Here is a 15,006-nt window from a genome sequence, read left to right as displayed (position 1 = left end):
AGTTTGTGTCAGAGCTCTCTCAGCCCCACCCACCTCACAGGGTGTCTGTTGTGGGGAGGGGAAGGGAAAGGAGTTTGTAAGCCGCTCTGAGACTCCAAGTGAAGGGCGGGGTATAAATCCAATCTCTTCTTCTTCTTCTTCTTCTTCCTTCCTCGACCGCAACAACCTGGCCACAGTGATCCATGCAACGGTCACCTCGAGACTAGACTACTGCAATGCTCTCTACAGGGGGCTGCCCTTGTTGCAAATTTGGAGGCTGCAGCTACTGCAGAATGCTGTGGCCAGGCTGTTGGTGGGCTTACCTAGATGGGAACACATCCAGCCTGCGTTGAAAGCCCTGCACTGGCTGCCAATAGCATACCAAATCCGTTTCAAGGTGCTGGTGCTTACCTTTACAGCCCTATATGGCCAGGGTCCGACATACCTGAGGGACCGCCTTTCCCCACATATACACCAGAGAACACTGAGGTCAGGGTCACAGAATTGTTTGACCCTGCCAGGCCCCAAAGAGGCTAGGCTCGCCGTGACAAGGGCCAGGGCTTTCTCAGTGGCAGCTCCTTACTGATGGAATGAGCTCCCAGAGGAGATCAGGGCCCTGCAGGATCTATTGCAGTTCTGCAGGGCCTGCAAGATGGAGCTCTTCCACCAGGCCTTCAATTAGGAGCCGCCCCCACCACTACCATCAATGAGCCCGGCTCTCAGTGCCAACATCTGGCCCATTACGTCGAGCAACTCAGAACGACACTGAGCTGGAATCTAGTTTTCTGAGACATCTTAATACGCCATCGTTAGCAACGAACTGTAGAACTGAATAGCACCTTATGATTTTATGTTTTAACTTATTATGAAATTAGGTATATTGTTTTATTGGTTTTATTGGCAATTGGGCCACTGCTGTAAGCCGCCCTGAGCCCGTTCGCGGGGAGGGTGGGGTATAAATTGAATTAATAAAATAAACTAAACTAAACAAAATACTAAATAAGTGATTTATGAGATCAGTTGTAATTCCGGGAGATCTCCAGCCCCGCTCCCACCACAGACTGGCAACCCCGGGTGTAGGAAGTAAGGTACTTGGCCCTGGTTCCTAGAGTCCTGGGTTTGAAAAACATTAGTGTCTTAAGGAAGCTGAGGGTATACATGGTTCTCCCTTCCCCATTTTATCTTCTCAATAAAGATGTGAACTAGATAGGCTGAGAGGGAGTTATTGGCCTAAGATCACCCAAATAGTTTCCACAGAGAGTGAGGCTTTGATCCTGGATCTCTCAGCACTCAAACCACTACACCTCCCTTAAAAACAATTAAAACAGTACAAAATTTACAGTAAAACTAATCCAGGTGGCACTTAATGCCAATTTATACCCTTCACATAGGGGCAGGGGGCGAGTAACAGAGGCCAGGCTTGATGGTAAACCATTGCTGTCCTCAACCACAGGCCTGGCAGAAAATGTCTGTCTCACAGGCCCTGCAGAACTGTACCAGGTCCCGCTGGGCATGGATGTCACTAGGCAGAGAGTTCAACCAGGCTGGCACCAGGGCCAAAAAAGTCCTGGCTCTGGTTGAGGACAGCCAGATGTCCGGGTCAGTCTCAAGGGTAGGCCAGTTTGGCAGGGGTCCCCCACTTTTTTGGGGCTTCTACCCGCCGCCGGCCAGCTAGTCCCCGGGGGAAGCCCACCCACCGCCACCCCTCTCCCTTCTCTCTCTGAGATCGGGCACGTAGAAACTCCGGCTCCCTGCACTTAACTGCAGGGAGCCAGCGTTTCTGCCCACCCAATCTCCACGGAGGTAGGTGTGCGGGGAAACGCTGGCTCCCTGCAGTTAAAGGGGCCCTGTGTGGTCTGTGAGAACCCATGTTAATTAACACTGGGGTCATTACAGATCCTAGATTCTATACCTCCACTGTTTCACTCCAGTACTGTAAACAATTATCCTTAATACATTTAATATAATTTTATATCAAATTGGAGTCATTAGGTTGGATCCTAAGCACTGTGAGTGGAGATGTGCTCACAAAAGTTTCCTCTGTGTGCTCTATCCTGTGGATAGATTGAATTTATACCCCGCCCTTCACTACCCAAGGGAGTCTCAGAGCGGCTTACAAATGCCTTTCCTTTCCCCTCCCCACAACAGACACCCTGTGAGGTACGTGGGGCTGAGAGAGCTCTTGACAGAAACTGCTCTTGTTCAAGAACAGCTCTTATCAGAACTATGGCTTGCCCAAGGTCATCCAGCCAGGTGTAAGTGGAGGAGTGGGGAATCAAACCCGGTTCTCCCAGATTAGAGTTCGCGCACTTAACCACTACACCAAACTGGCTCTGGAGATTTGGAGTAGCATGGCACACTACATGGAAGTCGGGGGGGGGGGATGAGGGAAATCTTGCATGAATGGAAGTCCCTCATGAATGAATGGAAGGAAAATTAGAATCCAACCTACTGCCCAATATATCTTGTTTTTTCAAAAACATTTAACTGGGTCTTTTTGACCCTATAGAATTAATAACTTTTTAGAAAACTGTAGGAAATTTAAAAATTATTAAGAAATATAGGGAAAAACCTATTGTGATGCACGATCTTTTATCAACTTTCCAAAACACTCTTTCTTTTCCCCATACATTTTCATTTGGTTTTAAAACATAATAGGGTAGGAAGGGTACGAGGAATGGGATAAGACATAAAGGGAAGTTCCATCCAGTTTATATAATAGCTGTAATAAATTTTCTGTCTTAATTTTTTGTTTCCAGATCTCTTTCATTTATATATTTACTAAAGCTAGTGACGCTTAATCAAATTGCTAAAATCTTCTATAATGATTCCTGAAAAAAGTCAAGTTCTATACAGTTCAAGTTTGAGTTTCTCCAAGTTTATAGTAGTTATATTAATTGTTCATGGTCTTCAAAGTTTCTTTCTACCCAGTCAACTTTCCAAAATACTCTTTCTTATTGGAAGACACCCAAGTGAAACCCAGCACATAATGGAACTGCACACCAGTGATGGAGCAAAACAGGAGCAATGTGTTCACCCCTAGTTTCTAGAGAATTGTTGTTCTGTGGCTATGCCCTTTTTTACTGATTTTTTACTGCCTTTTTCTGCAGCTACTTGTGGAACACAGGATACCAATTTATTATGATAAGACGTAGGGGTAATCTAATTTACAAGTATTTATTAAGTACAAAAGATAATTAAAACAATAGTCAATACAAATATATAATGGAATAGAAATTAGCACAATAAGGTTTTTTACTACAGGTGAGGCAGCCGTTTTGGTCTGAAGCAGCAGAACAAAGTTTGAGTCCAGTGGCACCTTTAAGACCACAAAAGATTATACCGTGAATAAAACTTTGTTGGTCTTAAAGGTGCCACTGGACTCAAATTTTGGTTTTTTAATACTACAGTGTACTACAAACAGGAATGGAAAACTTCTATATTTTAAAAACATTGATCTGAAGATAGAAAGTTAATTGTGGTACAAACTCCGACTTTTTACTGAAAACTTCTGAGAGATTTAAATTAAGAAAACATTGAATGACTAAACTCCTCATCTGAAGTGCTGTATCTATCTAAAGTGGCTATTGTTCTGTTAACTTAAACTTTTCATTATGTCTGAGTCATTTAACAACTCTCAAGTTGGGAAAAAATACCATGGTGGTTGAAAATCACAGGAAGTTACCTGTTAATGTGGAATAATTCATTAAAAAATGAATCTGCACAAAATGGGGGGAAATGGTTTATAAATTTTAATACTCCTTTAGAGTCAGTTTCAGTTGTGACTTGACCAGGGTTATCCATGCACTGATCACTGTCAGGTTAGCTTACTGTAATGCAATGTAGTCAGAGCTCACTTAATGCACAGAAATTCGAATTCATACATGTCTCTGTGTGTGCGTGTTTCTGTTGTTTTATTGTAATTCTCCTGGATTGCTTATTTATTTAGAACATTTTATGCTGTTTAATTTAGCTGAATATTTTATTTATTTATTTATTTATTTATTCGATTTGTTATTCCGCCCTAACCCCTAAGGGTCTCTGGGCGGCTTACAGAGAGTGCTAATCACATTTACAGAATCTAACCTAGGGCCACAGATATACAGGGGTGGTGACTACCCTACCAGGCACCTTTTTTGCGGCGGATCTTCGGTTGTTGTCCTGTTCTTGCGGGTGGTAGTCGGCGGCATCCTTTTCTGGTGCTGGTCTTTGGAGTTCCCTTCTTCCGGCTGTAGCGATTCCATTTCCGGCCAGGACCACTCGCACTTCCGCACATGCTCCCCTGCGGCCTCTGTCCTGATGAGGCTCCGGCCTGCTGTGTTGCTCCGCCTCCACGCCAGTTGGTCCGGTCTCCTTCGCTCACTCGCTCCTTGCCTCACCAGCCACCATTTTTCTCCGCCGCCGCCATCGACCACTGCTTCGCTTCGCCGCTCGCCGCTGCAACACAGGGACAGGTGCCCCCCCACTCTAGTAGCAGGTACCCATTAGTCTAATCGCCCTTTAACGGGCTTTTGAGCCACTGGGTGGGCGGGAGCTGGGACATAGGGCCGGGCGCGCACCCCTGTAATTACCCCCTGTAATTTTTACAGACTGCTATACTGTTTATTTTTTATTGATCCTAGCTTTCTAAAGTTTTATCATTATAGCTTTATTGGGATGTAGTATTATAGAGCCAGTGTGGTATAGTGAGATCCAGTGTGTATAGTGGTTAGAGTGGCATACTGGGATCAGGGAGACAGGTCAAAACCTCACTTTATGCCATGGAAGCTTCGTGGGGGACCTTGGGACCATTCACACACTGTTTGCCTAACCTTCCTCAAGGGATAGTTGTGATGACAGAAAGGAGGAGAGGAAAATTCTATAAGCCACTTTGGGTCCGCATAGGGGAGAAAGTAAAATGCAGTTAAATAAATAAATAAATATAGATCTCTTATTAATTTGTGGTGGTGGTGCTGTTATTGTTGTTGTTAATTGTTTCTGTGATCCATGGAAAAGCACAATTTTGCAAAGGGTTTGTTCTAAAGAGTTGTTGATGTTCATATTATGCAAGACTGTAACTGTGCTGTTCTGCCTTGACTCCCAGTGAGAAAGGCAGAGTAAAAAAGAAAATAAATAATAATAATTGTTCTACATAAAAACAAAAGACAGGCAGCATTTGGGGGCAGACTTATTCTGTAGCAGTGATTCCCAGTGTGATGCACCTGCTAATTATGTTTCCTGATGATCACTTCCTTCTTCTATAAACCATTTCTTCTTCGAAGTAAACGGCCAATCCAGGCATTCTTCCATCTCATTGAAGTAGGAGGTGCTTCAGAAGAGCCCATGAGGCATGACCTTTGTGTCTGCAGTGAATGGTGGAGGGAAGTGCCGTCAAGTCACAGCCAACTTACGCAACCCCATAGGGTTTTCAAGGCAAGAGATGTTCAGAGGTGGTTTGCCATTGCCTGCCTCTGCATAGGGACCCTGGACTTCCTTGGAGACCTCCCATCCAAGTACTAACAAGGACTGGCCTTGCTTACCTTCCAAGATCTGACAAGATCAGGGCCAGCCTGTGATATCAAGGTCAGGGCCTGCAGCAAACACCCATTCAGAAATAGCTGTTTCAGTCATACAAAGGCACTTGACTTGAAACTTCTCAATATTCTGCAATTGGTGCCAGAACCCATGGCAACCATTTTGTCGTAGTACTCACACAGCATTCTCAAAATTCCAAGCGTATCCGCAAGATAAACAAGACTGGGGATCCCTATTCTGTAGAGATGGGAATGGAGTGTCATACTTGTGCTGTACACCATGATATGTACTTGTAGGGGCCTATACATTTCTGCAAACAGAGCTATTTACCAATGAAGGTAGCTGTGTTGTTCTCAGTATATGATGGGAACTTGCCTGTATTTGGATGCTTGTTGGCAACAGGTCTCATTTAAGCAAACCACATACCTACTCTGTATGAGGAAGATGCTGCTGCTGCTACCGGTGTAAGCTTTATAGCTATGAAGCAGTATAAAGAAACAAAAGAGGATTGCTGTGCCAGTGATCGGTTTCCCACTATTTCTACCGTTGGAGGGCTGAATACTTTGGGGCCAAGTGTGTTTGAGAGTATTTTACACCCTTAGGGTTGCTTGGTGGGTGGGATGGAGGTGGTTAACTACTCTTGCTGTTAAGAATAGGCTGTTCCTTTTTGCAGAGTCTCCTCTTGCTTACGTGTCCGAGGTGTCTTACTTCAGTTGTGGCAGCCAACTGTTGTTCCTGGATTATTTGTGCGTCTAATGTCCTGAGGCAGATGCTTTTTGGGGTTCCAAGAAGGCAAAGGTTATCCAGCTGCCTTTCCATTTTGTTGTTGTTGTTTAGTGCCCTTTCTTCAGAGTGCTGGACCTACGCTGAGTGGTGAACAGAGTGCTGGACTTATGCTGAGTGAGAACAGAGTGCTGGACCTATGTTGCACATCTTGACATATGCTTGCTGGGATGATATACCACTGGTGCTGTTCTGTGAACAGCTTCTGGATCAGTTGGTATCCTATCCTCTGATATGGCTGGGGCAGAGCAGCCATCTCAGGCCCTGTCCCGGTCCGGAGTCCCGGGATGTACCCCAGTCCCCCCAGGGACCCCAATGACCACCAACTCACCCAGGAGACCCACAGACCGAGAAGACCTCGCAATGCAGGACCCCGTCAGCACAGCCAAGGCACAACGGTCCGGACCAGTCCGACCGTGAAGCGAAGAGCCTCAAGGAGCAGCAGGAGAAGCCAACAGCACCAGGGAGAGGCTGATGGTGAATGCCCAAACACACGAGACCCTGCATGCCGCCGGTGGCAGAGTGGCCCCAGGCCAACAGGACCACTGCCAGCATAGCTCCAACTACACTTAGGCCGTGGGAACAGCATCGGAGCTTATCATGGGAGGCGGGGCTGGGAGGAATGAGAGGGAGGCGGGGATGGAAGGCAGTCCTGGGAGAGGGAGCTGGGTATAAAGGAGAGGGAAGTGAAGGGGCCGGGGAGGAATGACGTGCTCGGAACTACCTGACGCAGCGAGAGAGAGAAGGAGTCCAGGAAGGACGCTGAGAAGCTGGGGAGCCGATGCACGGAGGTAGAGTGCCTTCAAACTCTGTCCCCTACCCATCTGAGGCCCCAACGCTCCCCCTCTTCTTTACAGGCCTCATCTTCTAGAGCCGTTGGACTTCCCTCAACCTGAGTCGTCACAGCCACGGGAGGGTCTACACCGGGAGCCCAGGGCGGGCTTGACAGGCCCTCAGTTGTCTCCCAGCTAAATAGACCACTTTTCTCTCCCCTACCACACACCTCTTATGATGTGATAGTTATAGCAAGGCTGTTAATGATAGGATGTTTTGAAGGGCATTGATTCATAAGGTTGCCACAGGTCAGAAGCTACTTGACAGCACTTGACACACACAATATACAGCATGTTTGCACATTAATGTCCCAAACATGTTTGAACAGTATACACATAATAAACTTTAATTGTAAAATAAATGGGGATAATTTGGGATATGACATATTTTGATGTAGTATGTTTATCAGTTCTATTTTTACTAGAGCCACAAATTAAAATCTCAGTTTTGATTCTGTTTTAATGTCAGTCAGTATGCTGAGTGGGAAACTCTCACTTCCATATCTGAAGAAGTGTGCATGCATGTGGAAGCTTATACCCAGAATAAAACTTTGTTGGTCTTAATGGTACCACTGGACTCAAACTTTGTTCCAGACCGACTTCCCACAAGCCGCTGCTCCACCCTCGCTCTTCCTTTCCCCCCCGATTGTATGTGTCAATTTCCCACTACTTGCTGCACGGCTGCATTTTGACCCACAGCTTCCCCCCATTCCCCCCGCGTCTTTTTGATCTTGTTTTTTGTTTAAAAAACCCGTTTTTATTGCTTTTATACTATATACTATAACCTACTCACTACAAATTCAGAGTAGCAAGGCTCAGTAATAGCCTATCTTACGCTTTAGATATTTCCCTGTATTTTTATGTTTACAATATATCATTTACCTTCCAAATATAAAGTGTTCAAATAGAAAGAACAAATATTAATTAATTATAATAACACATCTGAGCAATGACATATATTCTATACACACACAAAAAACTTTTATTGGCATAATAGCACAAAACATCATGGAAATACGGGAAAATACTAAGATGCATCAGTCATTTACACTTGGCTATTCAAGCCTCATCTTCTGATTGCATAATATAAAAATTTTACAACAGCCACCATTATTTCGCAATTAGAATGGAACAGAAGAAAGTGAACAATTGAGTCATCAGAATGCCAGCTCTTACCCTCTAGAAGTGGAGTAATAAAACGAGATCAGATATCCCTATAAAGGGGGCAATGAAGTATGGTGTGTGTAGTGGATTCTATATCTTTTAGAGAGCAAGGACAAAGTCTGTCTACATATGGTATCTGGCGGTACCTCCCTAAAAGCACCTCTGATGGCAGAACATTAAAGCGTGCAAGCACGTATGCTCTGCGATGATGTGGGGCCGTTAAACTTGACAGATACTTCATAGTAGACCCCATGTCAAAAGTCCCCAACCTGCTTGGGGAGCATCTGCTGGCTGCGCGTTCCCTAAGTTCTTGCCTTTCGATGTCAAGAAATCTTTGTTTATCTGAAAAGGGGGCTTAAATAACCCGGGGATATTCCCATTGTAGAGAGTTTCTCCTCTACATATCTAAGCCATGGAGAGAGATGGGACTCAGTTAACATGTGAGTAATAATACTTTTCGCTTTAGCATGGAAATGAAGTTTAAGCCAGAACTGAGTTGTTATCAGGCATGATCTGGTCGATAGAAACCTTTGATTGGTTTCTAAGCATAAGGCTGCATAAGGAACACAAGAGGGAAGTTCAAGAATTTTCTGCAAGAATCTGGACTGAATTCTTTCCAAGTCCCATCCCCATTTAAGGCTTCAATCTAGATTGATACTCCATAGAATAAATGAGCAGCTAATTTGGGATTAAAAGCTCTAAGGAAATGTGTAATTGCCACGGCAATGTTGATCGCTGCCTCAATTGCTCTCTCTTTATGATAGACCCATTTAGTGTTATAGTAAAAGTGGATACCCAAATACTTAAAACTTTTGACTTGTTCAATGAAATTGCTGAGTGGTTGGGATAGAACGGATAAAAGGAAGTACTTCTTCACCCAAAGAGTGATTAACACATGGAATTCACTGCCACAGGAAGTGGTGGCGGCTACAAGCATGGACGGCTTCAAAAGGGAATTAGATAAGCATATGGAGCAGAGGTCCATCAGTGGCTATTAGCCACAAGGTATAGATAGGGGCTCTGGGGCAAGTGATGCTCTGTCTTCTTGGTGCTTGGGGGGGTCAACAGTGGGAGGGCTTCTAATGTCCTGGCCCCACTGGTGGTCCTCCTGATGGCACCTGGTATTTTTGGCCACTGTGTGACAGAGTGTTGGACTGGATGGGCCTTTGGCCTGATCCAACATTGGTGTCTCTTATGTTCTTATGTTCTTATGTTCTTATGTTCTTAAATGGCTTCCAATATTCCATCTGGACATATATTCTATAAATTTTAGCATAGAAAAAAAATCTTAGATCTTAATTTAGGTGTCTCCTTCTCTTTGCGCTTTTTCTTCTTTTGCCAGGGGATTTTTATCTTGTATAGTCTGAGGGCAGCCGCCCCCAGATCAGAGTCAGAGTCAAAGATTTCACCCAAAGACACCAAGGTAGAGGAGGAACTGTCGCTAGATATCTCCTGGTGTTCACTTTTTTCTTCTGTGGCTGCTTTCTCGTTTTCCTTTGTTGAACTCTTACGCTGCTTCAAGAATAATTCTGCTTTGGTGAGAGAGTCAATTTTTTCCTTTTTGTCGTTATAGTTGAAAATAAGTCCTTCTGGTAAAATCCAACGATATTGAATGTTGTTTCCTTGGAGAAATGTTGTAATGTTTCTGTATTGCTTCCTCTTCTTCCGTATTTCAAATGGAACATCTTTCAGCACTTTTATGTCTTCCTCAAAGATTTTTAATATTGTCCCGGTTGTTGCTCTAAGTATCAAATCTCTTGTTGATCTTCTTGCAAATTTAACAAATATTTTCCCTGGAAGATTATTTTTCTTCACAAACTATGAATATGTTTTGTAGATCAAATCTATATCCGCTTGTAATATTTCAGGTTTGCTATTGATCAGGGGGGGCAGTGCTTCACTTAGGATCTCTCTTGGATTCTCACCTTGTTTTTCTGGGACCCCTTGAAATCTTAGAACATACAGAGATCCTTCCACTTGTAATTGTAATAGTTGTTGTTTTCCAGAAGCTCTTTCTTTATCTGCCACATCCATTATTTGGTCCATTTCCTTGGACTTACATTCAACCTTTTTTAGCTTTTGGGCAGTCTTCTCTTATCTTACTTTAGTCACTTTCGGTTCTTGTTGCAAATCTTCAAATTTCTTGTTGAGGTTCGTCAGCTGGTCCAGCAGGGGGCGCAAGGCTTCAGAAATCATGTCAGTAATATCAGAAGTAGCTCCTAACCTTGTACCCGGTGATGATGTGCTGGCAGTTCCTGTTATCACTGTTACTCTGGTCGCCATTTTCCCCCCTCGCTGCATCATTGTTTACATTAAGGTAATTTTTAAAAAAAGTTCTAAGGTTCTTCTGTGCACTGTATAATAAGGCCCACTGCGTTCAATGTCAATTGGGTGGATTTCTAACAGTAGAGTTTTCGCTTAGCTTCTCGTTCCGATACTTCAATGCTGATTTCTAGGGTAGGGTTCCTCCTCCCCCTCCGAGAGGTTCCTCCCCCCCTTTCTGCCTGTGTAGCTTTGCCATCTCACTGCCGATTCTCACACCCGCTTTCCATTTGTCTTTCTTTTTAAAACTTCTTCACTCATGTTTTGCCGCTGATGTCTTCATAACAGGGAAAGTCACTTTACTTTAGGTCCTTGCACACTCTGGTCCGGTAACGTCTCTTGTCACCATTGCTGGCTTTGGGGAGGCGGGACCTTATGGAGCTAAGAGAAGCCTCAAAGCCCAAGCCGCGGCTTTGGGTGCGGCTCCTCCAGCGCTCCAGGCTAGAAGCCCCCCCCAATGGCTTCAGGGGGAGGTCAAATACATCTGATCTCCCTCCCTGCCACTCCGATCTGAAACACACCCATCAGAGCTTGATGGGATGCATTCGACCGTGAGTCACCAAAACCAAAAGTCCATTTCGATCTTGTTTTTTGAGGATTGAAAAGATATAGGGGGAATTGGGTGAAGCTGTGGGTCAAAATGCGGCTGCACAGCAAGTAGTGGGAAATTGACACATACAATCGGGGGGAAAGGAAGAGTGAGGGCGGAGCAGTGGCTTGTGGGAAATCAGTCACATACTCCTGTTTTGCAACTTGTTTTCAGAATTCTCGTCCTATTTTTAAAAGTACCCCCCAAATAGATGGTTTAACCCTCATAGTTGCAGAACTTTTTGAGGATATAATTAAATCATTTGTGTAGGTGTCTGCATCCAGAATTGTGCAGGGTTTGCTTTTTTCAACAGTTCTTGCTTTAGGGATTTAGATGAAGATGTCTTTGACAATGCAAGAAGACTCAGTTACATACCTACACAAGTTATTTACCCAGCTGTTCATCTTCCTGATGTCTGCAGTTTTCCAAGAATGGACAGTCCCACTATAGATGGGGGGGGGAGCAACCACTTTTGAATTCATCCTTGCATTAAAAAAGCTCCTTTCACATGGAATGCTAATATGTCCAAGAGAATATGATCCACTATCATACATATTAGGTTTCCCATGTGCAGGAATTCATTGACATTTGAATGTACCTTAGGGGCTTTATCCCTCTATCTGAAATGCATCTTATACCCTGAGAACTGCCACCAGAAAGACTTGAATCTTCTATGCTAAATGTTTATAATATTAATTAAAACTGCTAGGAGTGAGCTCTATTTCAACCAGTTTTGTTACCTGCTACAACACTTTGAGAAGGGAAAGACTACAAATAAAATCAAACAAATATCAATTCTCAAAGCATTAGCTTTACACTTTCATCAGTTAGGATTTTCATTTTTAGAACTTGTCTTATTGTTTGTAGCTACTCGGGCCTAGGGTATTGTTGGTTGGGATGGTTTAAAGTGAAACAGCAATATTTCATTGTGGCATTTGAAATGAGCTTGGACCTGATGGTTCCACCCAGAACAGCAAGTTAATGACTACAAGAAAGTTGAGTGACTCCCTTTTTTCCTTGGTACCCTGCACCTGCTTGCAGAAGTAATAAATTTCAAGAACTTAGTGTACTATTTCTGGACATTAGAATAAGTATTTGAATTACTCTTCCACATCCAGAGAAGACCTTTGTCTTCCAGCTGAGAAAGGGTGTGGAACAGCCCGTAGCTAAATGATTTGTGGTTGGGGAGCATGTGGGGGGGGTGAGTGGGAGGGGAGAGCTGCCTGAAGAAGCAGGCACTTGTCATGGCACTTTTTATTCCAATTAACTTGCCTCTGTGCATGTGTGCAGAGAGTGCAAGGGAGGCTGGGGGAAGGGGGGGAGGAGGGACAGAAGGGAAGGGATGAGTTGGCGCCTGCGTCTGCTGAGGGAAGGTGGCAATGGAAGCCACACCCACAGAGGAAAGGTCCTGGCTCATTAGGAGGATGCTTTTCAGGAGTGCCACCCACAACCCAGCTTAACCATTTGCAGGCAGGAGTCTGGGAGGGAGACACTGTTTGCTTCAAGGAGGCTTTTGAGACCAGAGAGCTGGAAAGGGAAGGAGAGAAAGAGAGATAAGGTGCCACACAGACAAGGCTCCCACTTGCACAGAAATGATCTCCAATCCAGAAGTTAATAAGGAAGTCCTGCCAGGGGAGGGGAGCCCACCAGCAGCACCTCAGCCCACCTTGGCCTGCTAGCAGTGGGGCTCGCTCGCCTCACCTCCCTGACAGTGCAGGTGGGAGACAGGGGTGAGGGTGGTGCAGATTCAGGAGGGGGGCACCACCCCCGCCAACCCTTAGCTACAGCCCTGGTGCAGAACAAGAACTGTCTGTAGAAGAGAGCAGAGGTAGATTTTTGCAAAGTTTTTTTTTGCAAAGTCCTTCACCAGGGAATTGTATATACTGGTATAGTCTTGGATTAACAGGAAATGTACACTGAGTTACTAGAAAACAACAGATTAAATGACCGAATCCCAAATATTTAATTAAGACATTTCTAATTTTGGTTTCATAGTATCACATCTGTTTTTTTCTCCGCAGAATGTGTAGATATTCTACACTTTTTAGCCAGGAAAAAGAGTAAGAATTAACAAGCACTCAGAAGGCCTGCTGTTTTGACCTGTTTTGTTTAGGTGATAGCAAAGAATCACACCTTCCAAAATAAACTGATGAAATAACATTTTAAGGTTCTTGTTTGTCTTCATGGGATCTATTTCTATGGAATGAAGTAGTAGTGATGGTCCTTGCAGTCAGCAACTCAACTGCCAGCTGCCATTGCTGTTTCAGGATTCTCAAAAAAAAAATCATCTAAAAGCTAACAATGCCACCAACTTACCTTTACCTAATTTTCACTGTTGTAACCTAAGTTTCCACGGAAACAGGGTTGAAAAAGCTGCCAGTAACCAGCAGGCAGCCAGCAGCTGAGAGTGAGAACTCTCCTTTGTCACTTTCCACTAGTGGATGCACGCTGAGCACTGAAAGTGCCAGTTTGGAGAGCCACCTAGGTTTCTAAAATTTGCCCCCCATTTATAGTTTAAATGGGGTGAAAGTGTTGTGTGTTGGGGGTGGGGAGGCGATTAAATTAACCTACTGTTTTTCTCCCTTGGATTGGCACAATACATTCCAGGAGGGTAAACTGGTGAATGAGTTCTGTTTTATTTGGTTAGTAAGATATTTGACACAACTATAAGCATCAGGAGCCAATCAGATTTCCCCCCCCCCCCATATACCTTATGTTACACACCTCTATACAGTTTTACGCGTGTGTATGTATGTGTATTTGTACAGCATCGGCTATACCTCTGTTCTCTTCACATTTCTCAACAATAAGAACAGTTTTCCTCCCAATGAGAACTAGTAAATAACAGGCATGAAACACATGATAAGAATGCATAAGACTTTTAACCAGGAGTAGCTTTCTTGCCTCTCCTGAATGAATGGATTTACTGGTCAAGATGCATACAACACTGAAATAAACATGTACGAACGGACAAATACACTCTTGCCCTTTTAAAAACCCATCCCTATGACTGTGACTGGAAGAAAAGTTACCTACTTCAATAAGAATAATTTAAAAAAAAAACCCAAAAGAAATTTGGAAATCCCCAATGATCATTACTACTAATTAGTATTACTAATTTTTATAAATCTTTTATAGATTGTTAAGAAACAAAATAATAAAATGATCTCTCTTTTTGAGGGGGACTTGGTAATGTTTTGGATCTTAGAATTAAACAATATCACCTGGGATAGGTGTATTTTTTTTAATTACTGAAGGCACAAAAGCTTGGGCATTCTTTCCTATCCCTCCTCCTTCAAGCCCAAGGGAATAGTCACTTCATCACTAAGGAATTCAACTGGTTTGCCTGCTAGACACAACTGAGAGCCAGGAAGGAATGCCTTTTTAGTTTGTGAATGTATGTTGCAGTACGCAGTTCAGTAAGCCACAGGCTGATTTCACTACATATTCATATTCATTTAATGTACAGGTGTAAAGGAGCAAAATCTGTAGTCCTGTCTTATGTATTAGTTCTTAGAGAATTATTGTAACAGCTACCTTTGTCTCTGTAAAGGCAGGACTCTGTTGCTTTAAGATCTGAACGGCAAAGTAAATGTTGCATACTCACTTCGAAATATTTCTTTATTTGTTCTTTTTTATAATTACCTCTCTGTACTTTTTTATGGGGGGGGGAGGAAATCTTCACATCCTATGCCAAGAAAGTATAAATGCTTTTCTTTAAAAGAAAGAAAGAAATGCAAAAGCGGAAAACACGTAAGTCTAATTTTAAAAATCTTTTTTTCTTTCTCTCTAGCATTTTACGATGGGATAATGAGACAGATG

The 15,006-nt window shown here is 43.6% G+C and overlaps 1 protein-coding gene across 1 annotated transcript in view; it reads left to right on the top strand.

Annotated features, from left to right (window-relative positions):
* The window catches only part of LOC107119512 (calmodulin-lysine N-methyltransferase-like), a 76,795-nt gene that overhangs the window by 36,917 nt on the left and 24,872 nt on the right, over positions 1-15,006 (top strand). The window contains exon 6 of the mRNA XM_015422000.1: positions 14,978-15,006. This exon is cut by the window's right edge and continues 46 nt beyond it. Within this exon, the coding sequence (XP_015277486.1) occupies positions 14,978-15,006 (29 nt within the window). The remainder of the gene's footprint in view (positions 1-14,977) is intronic.

The sequence above is a fragment of the Gekko japonicus genome, unplaced genomic scaffold (genome assembly GCF_001447785.1).
Source record: "Gekko japonicus isolate JY-2015 unplaced genomic scaffold, Gekko_japonicus_V1.1 scaffold128, whole genome shotgun sequence".
Classification (NCBI taxonomy): domain Eukaryota; kingdom Metazoa; phylum Chordata; class Lepidosauria; order Squamata; family Gekkonidae; genus Gekko; species Gekko japonicus.
Note: the sequence above shows the minus strand (reverse complement) of the source record. Positions and strands in the feature narration are given on the sequence as shown.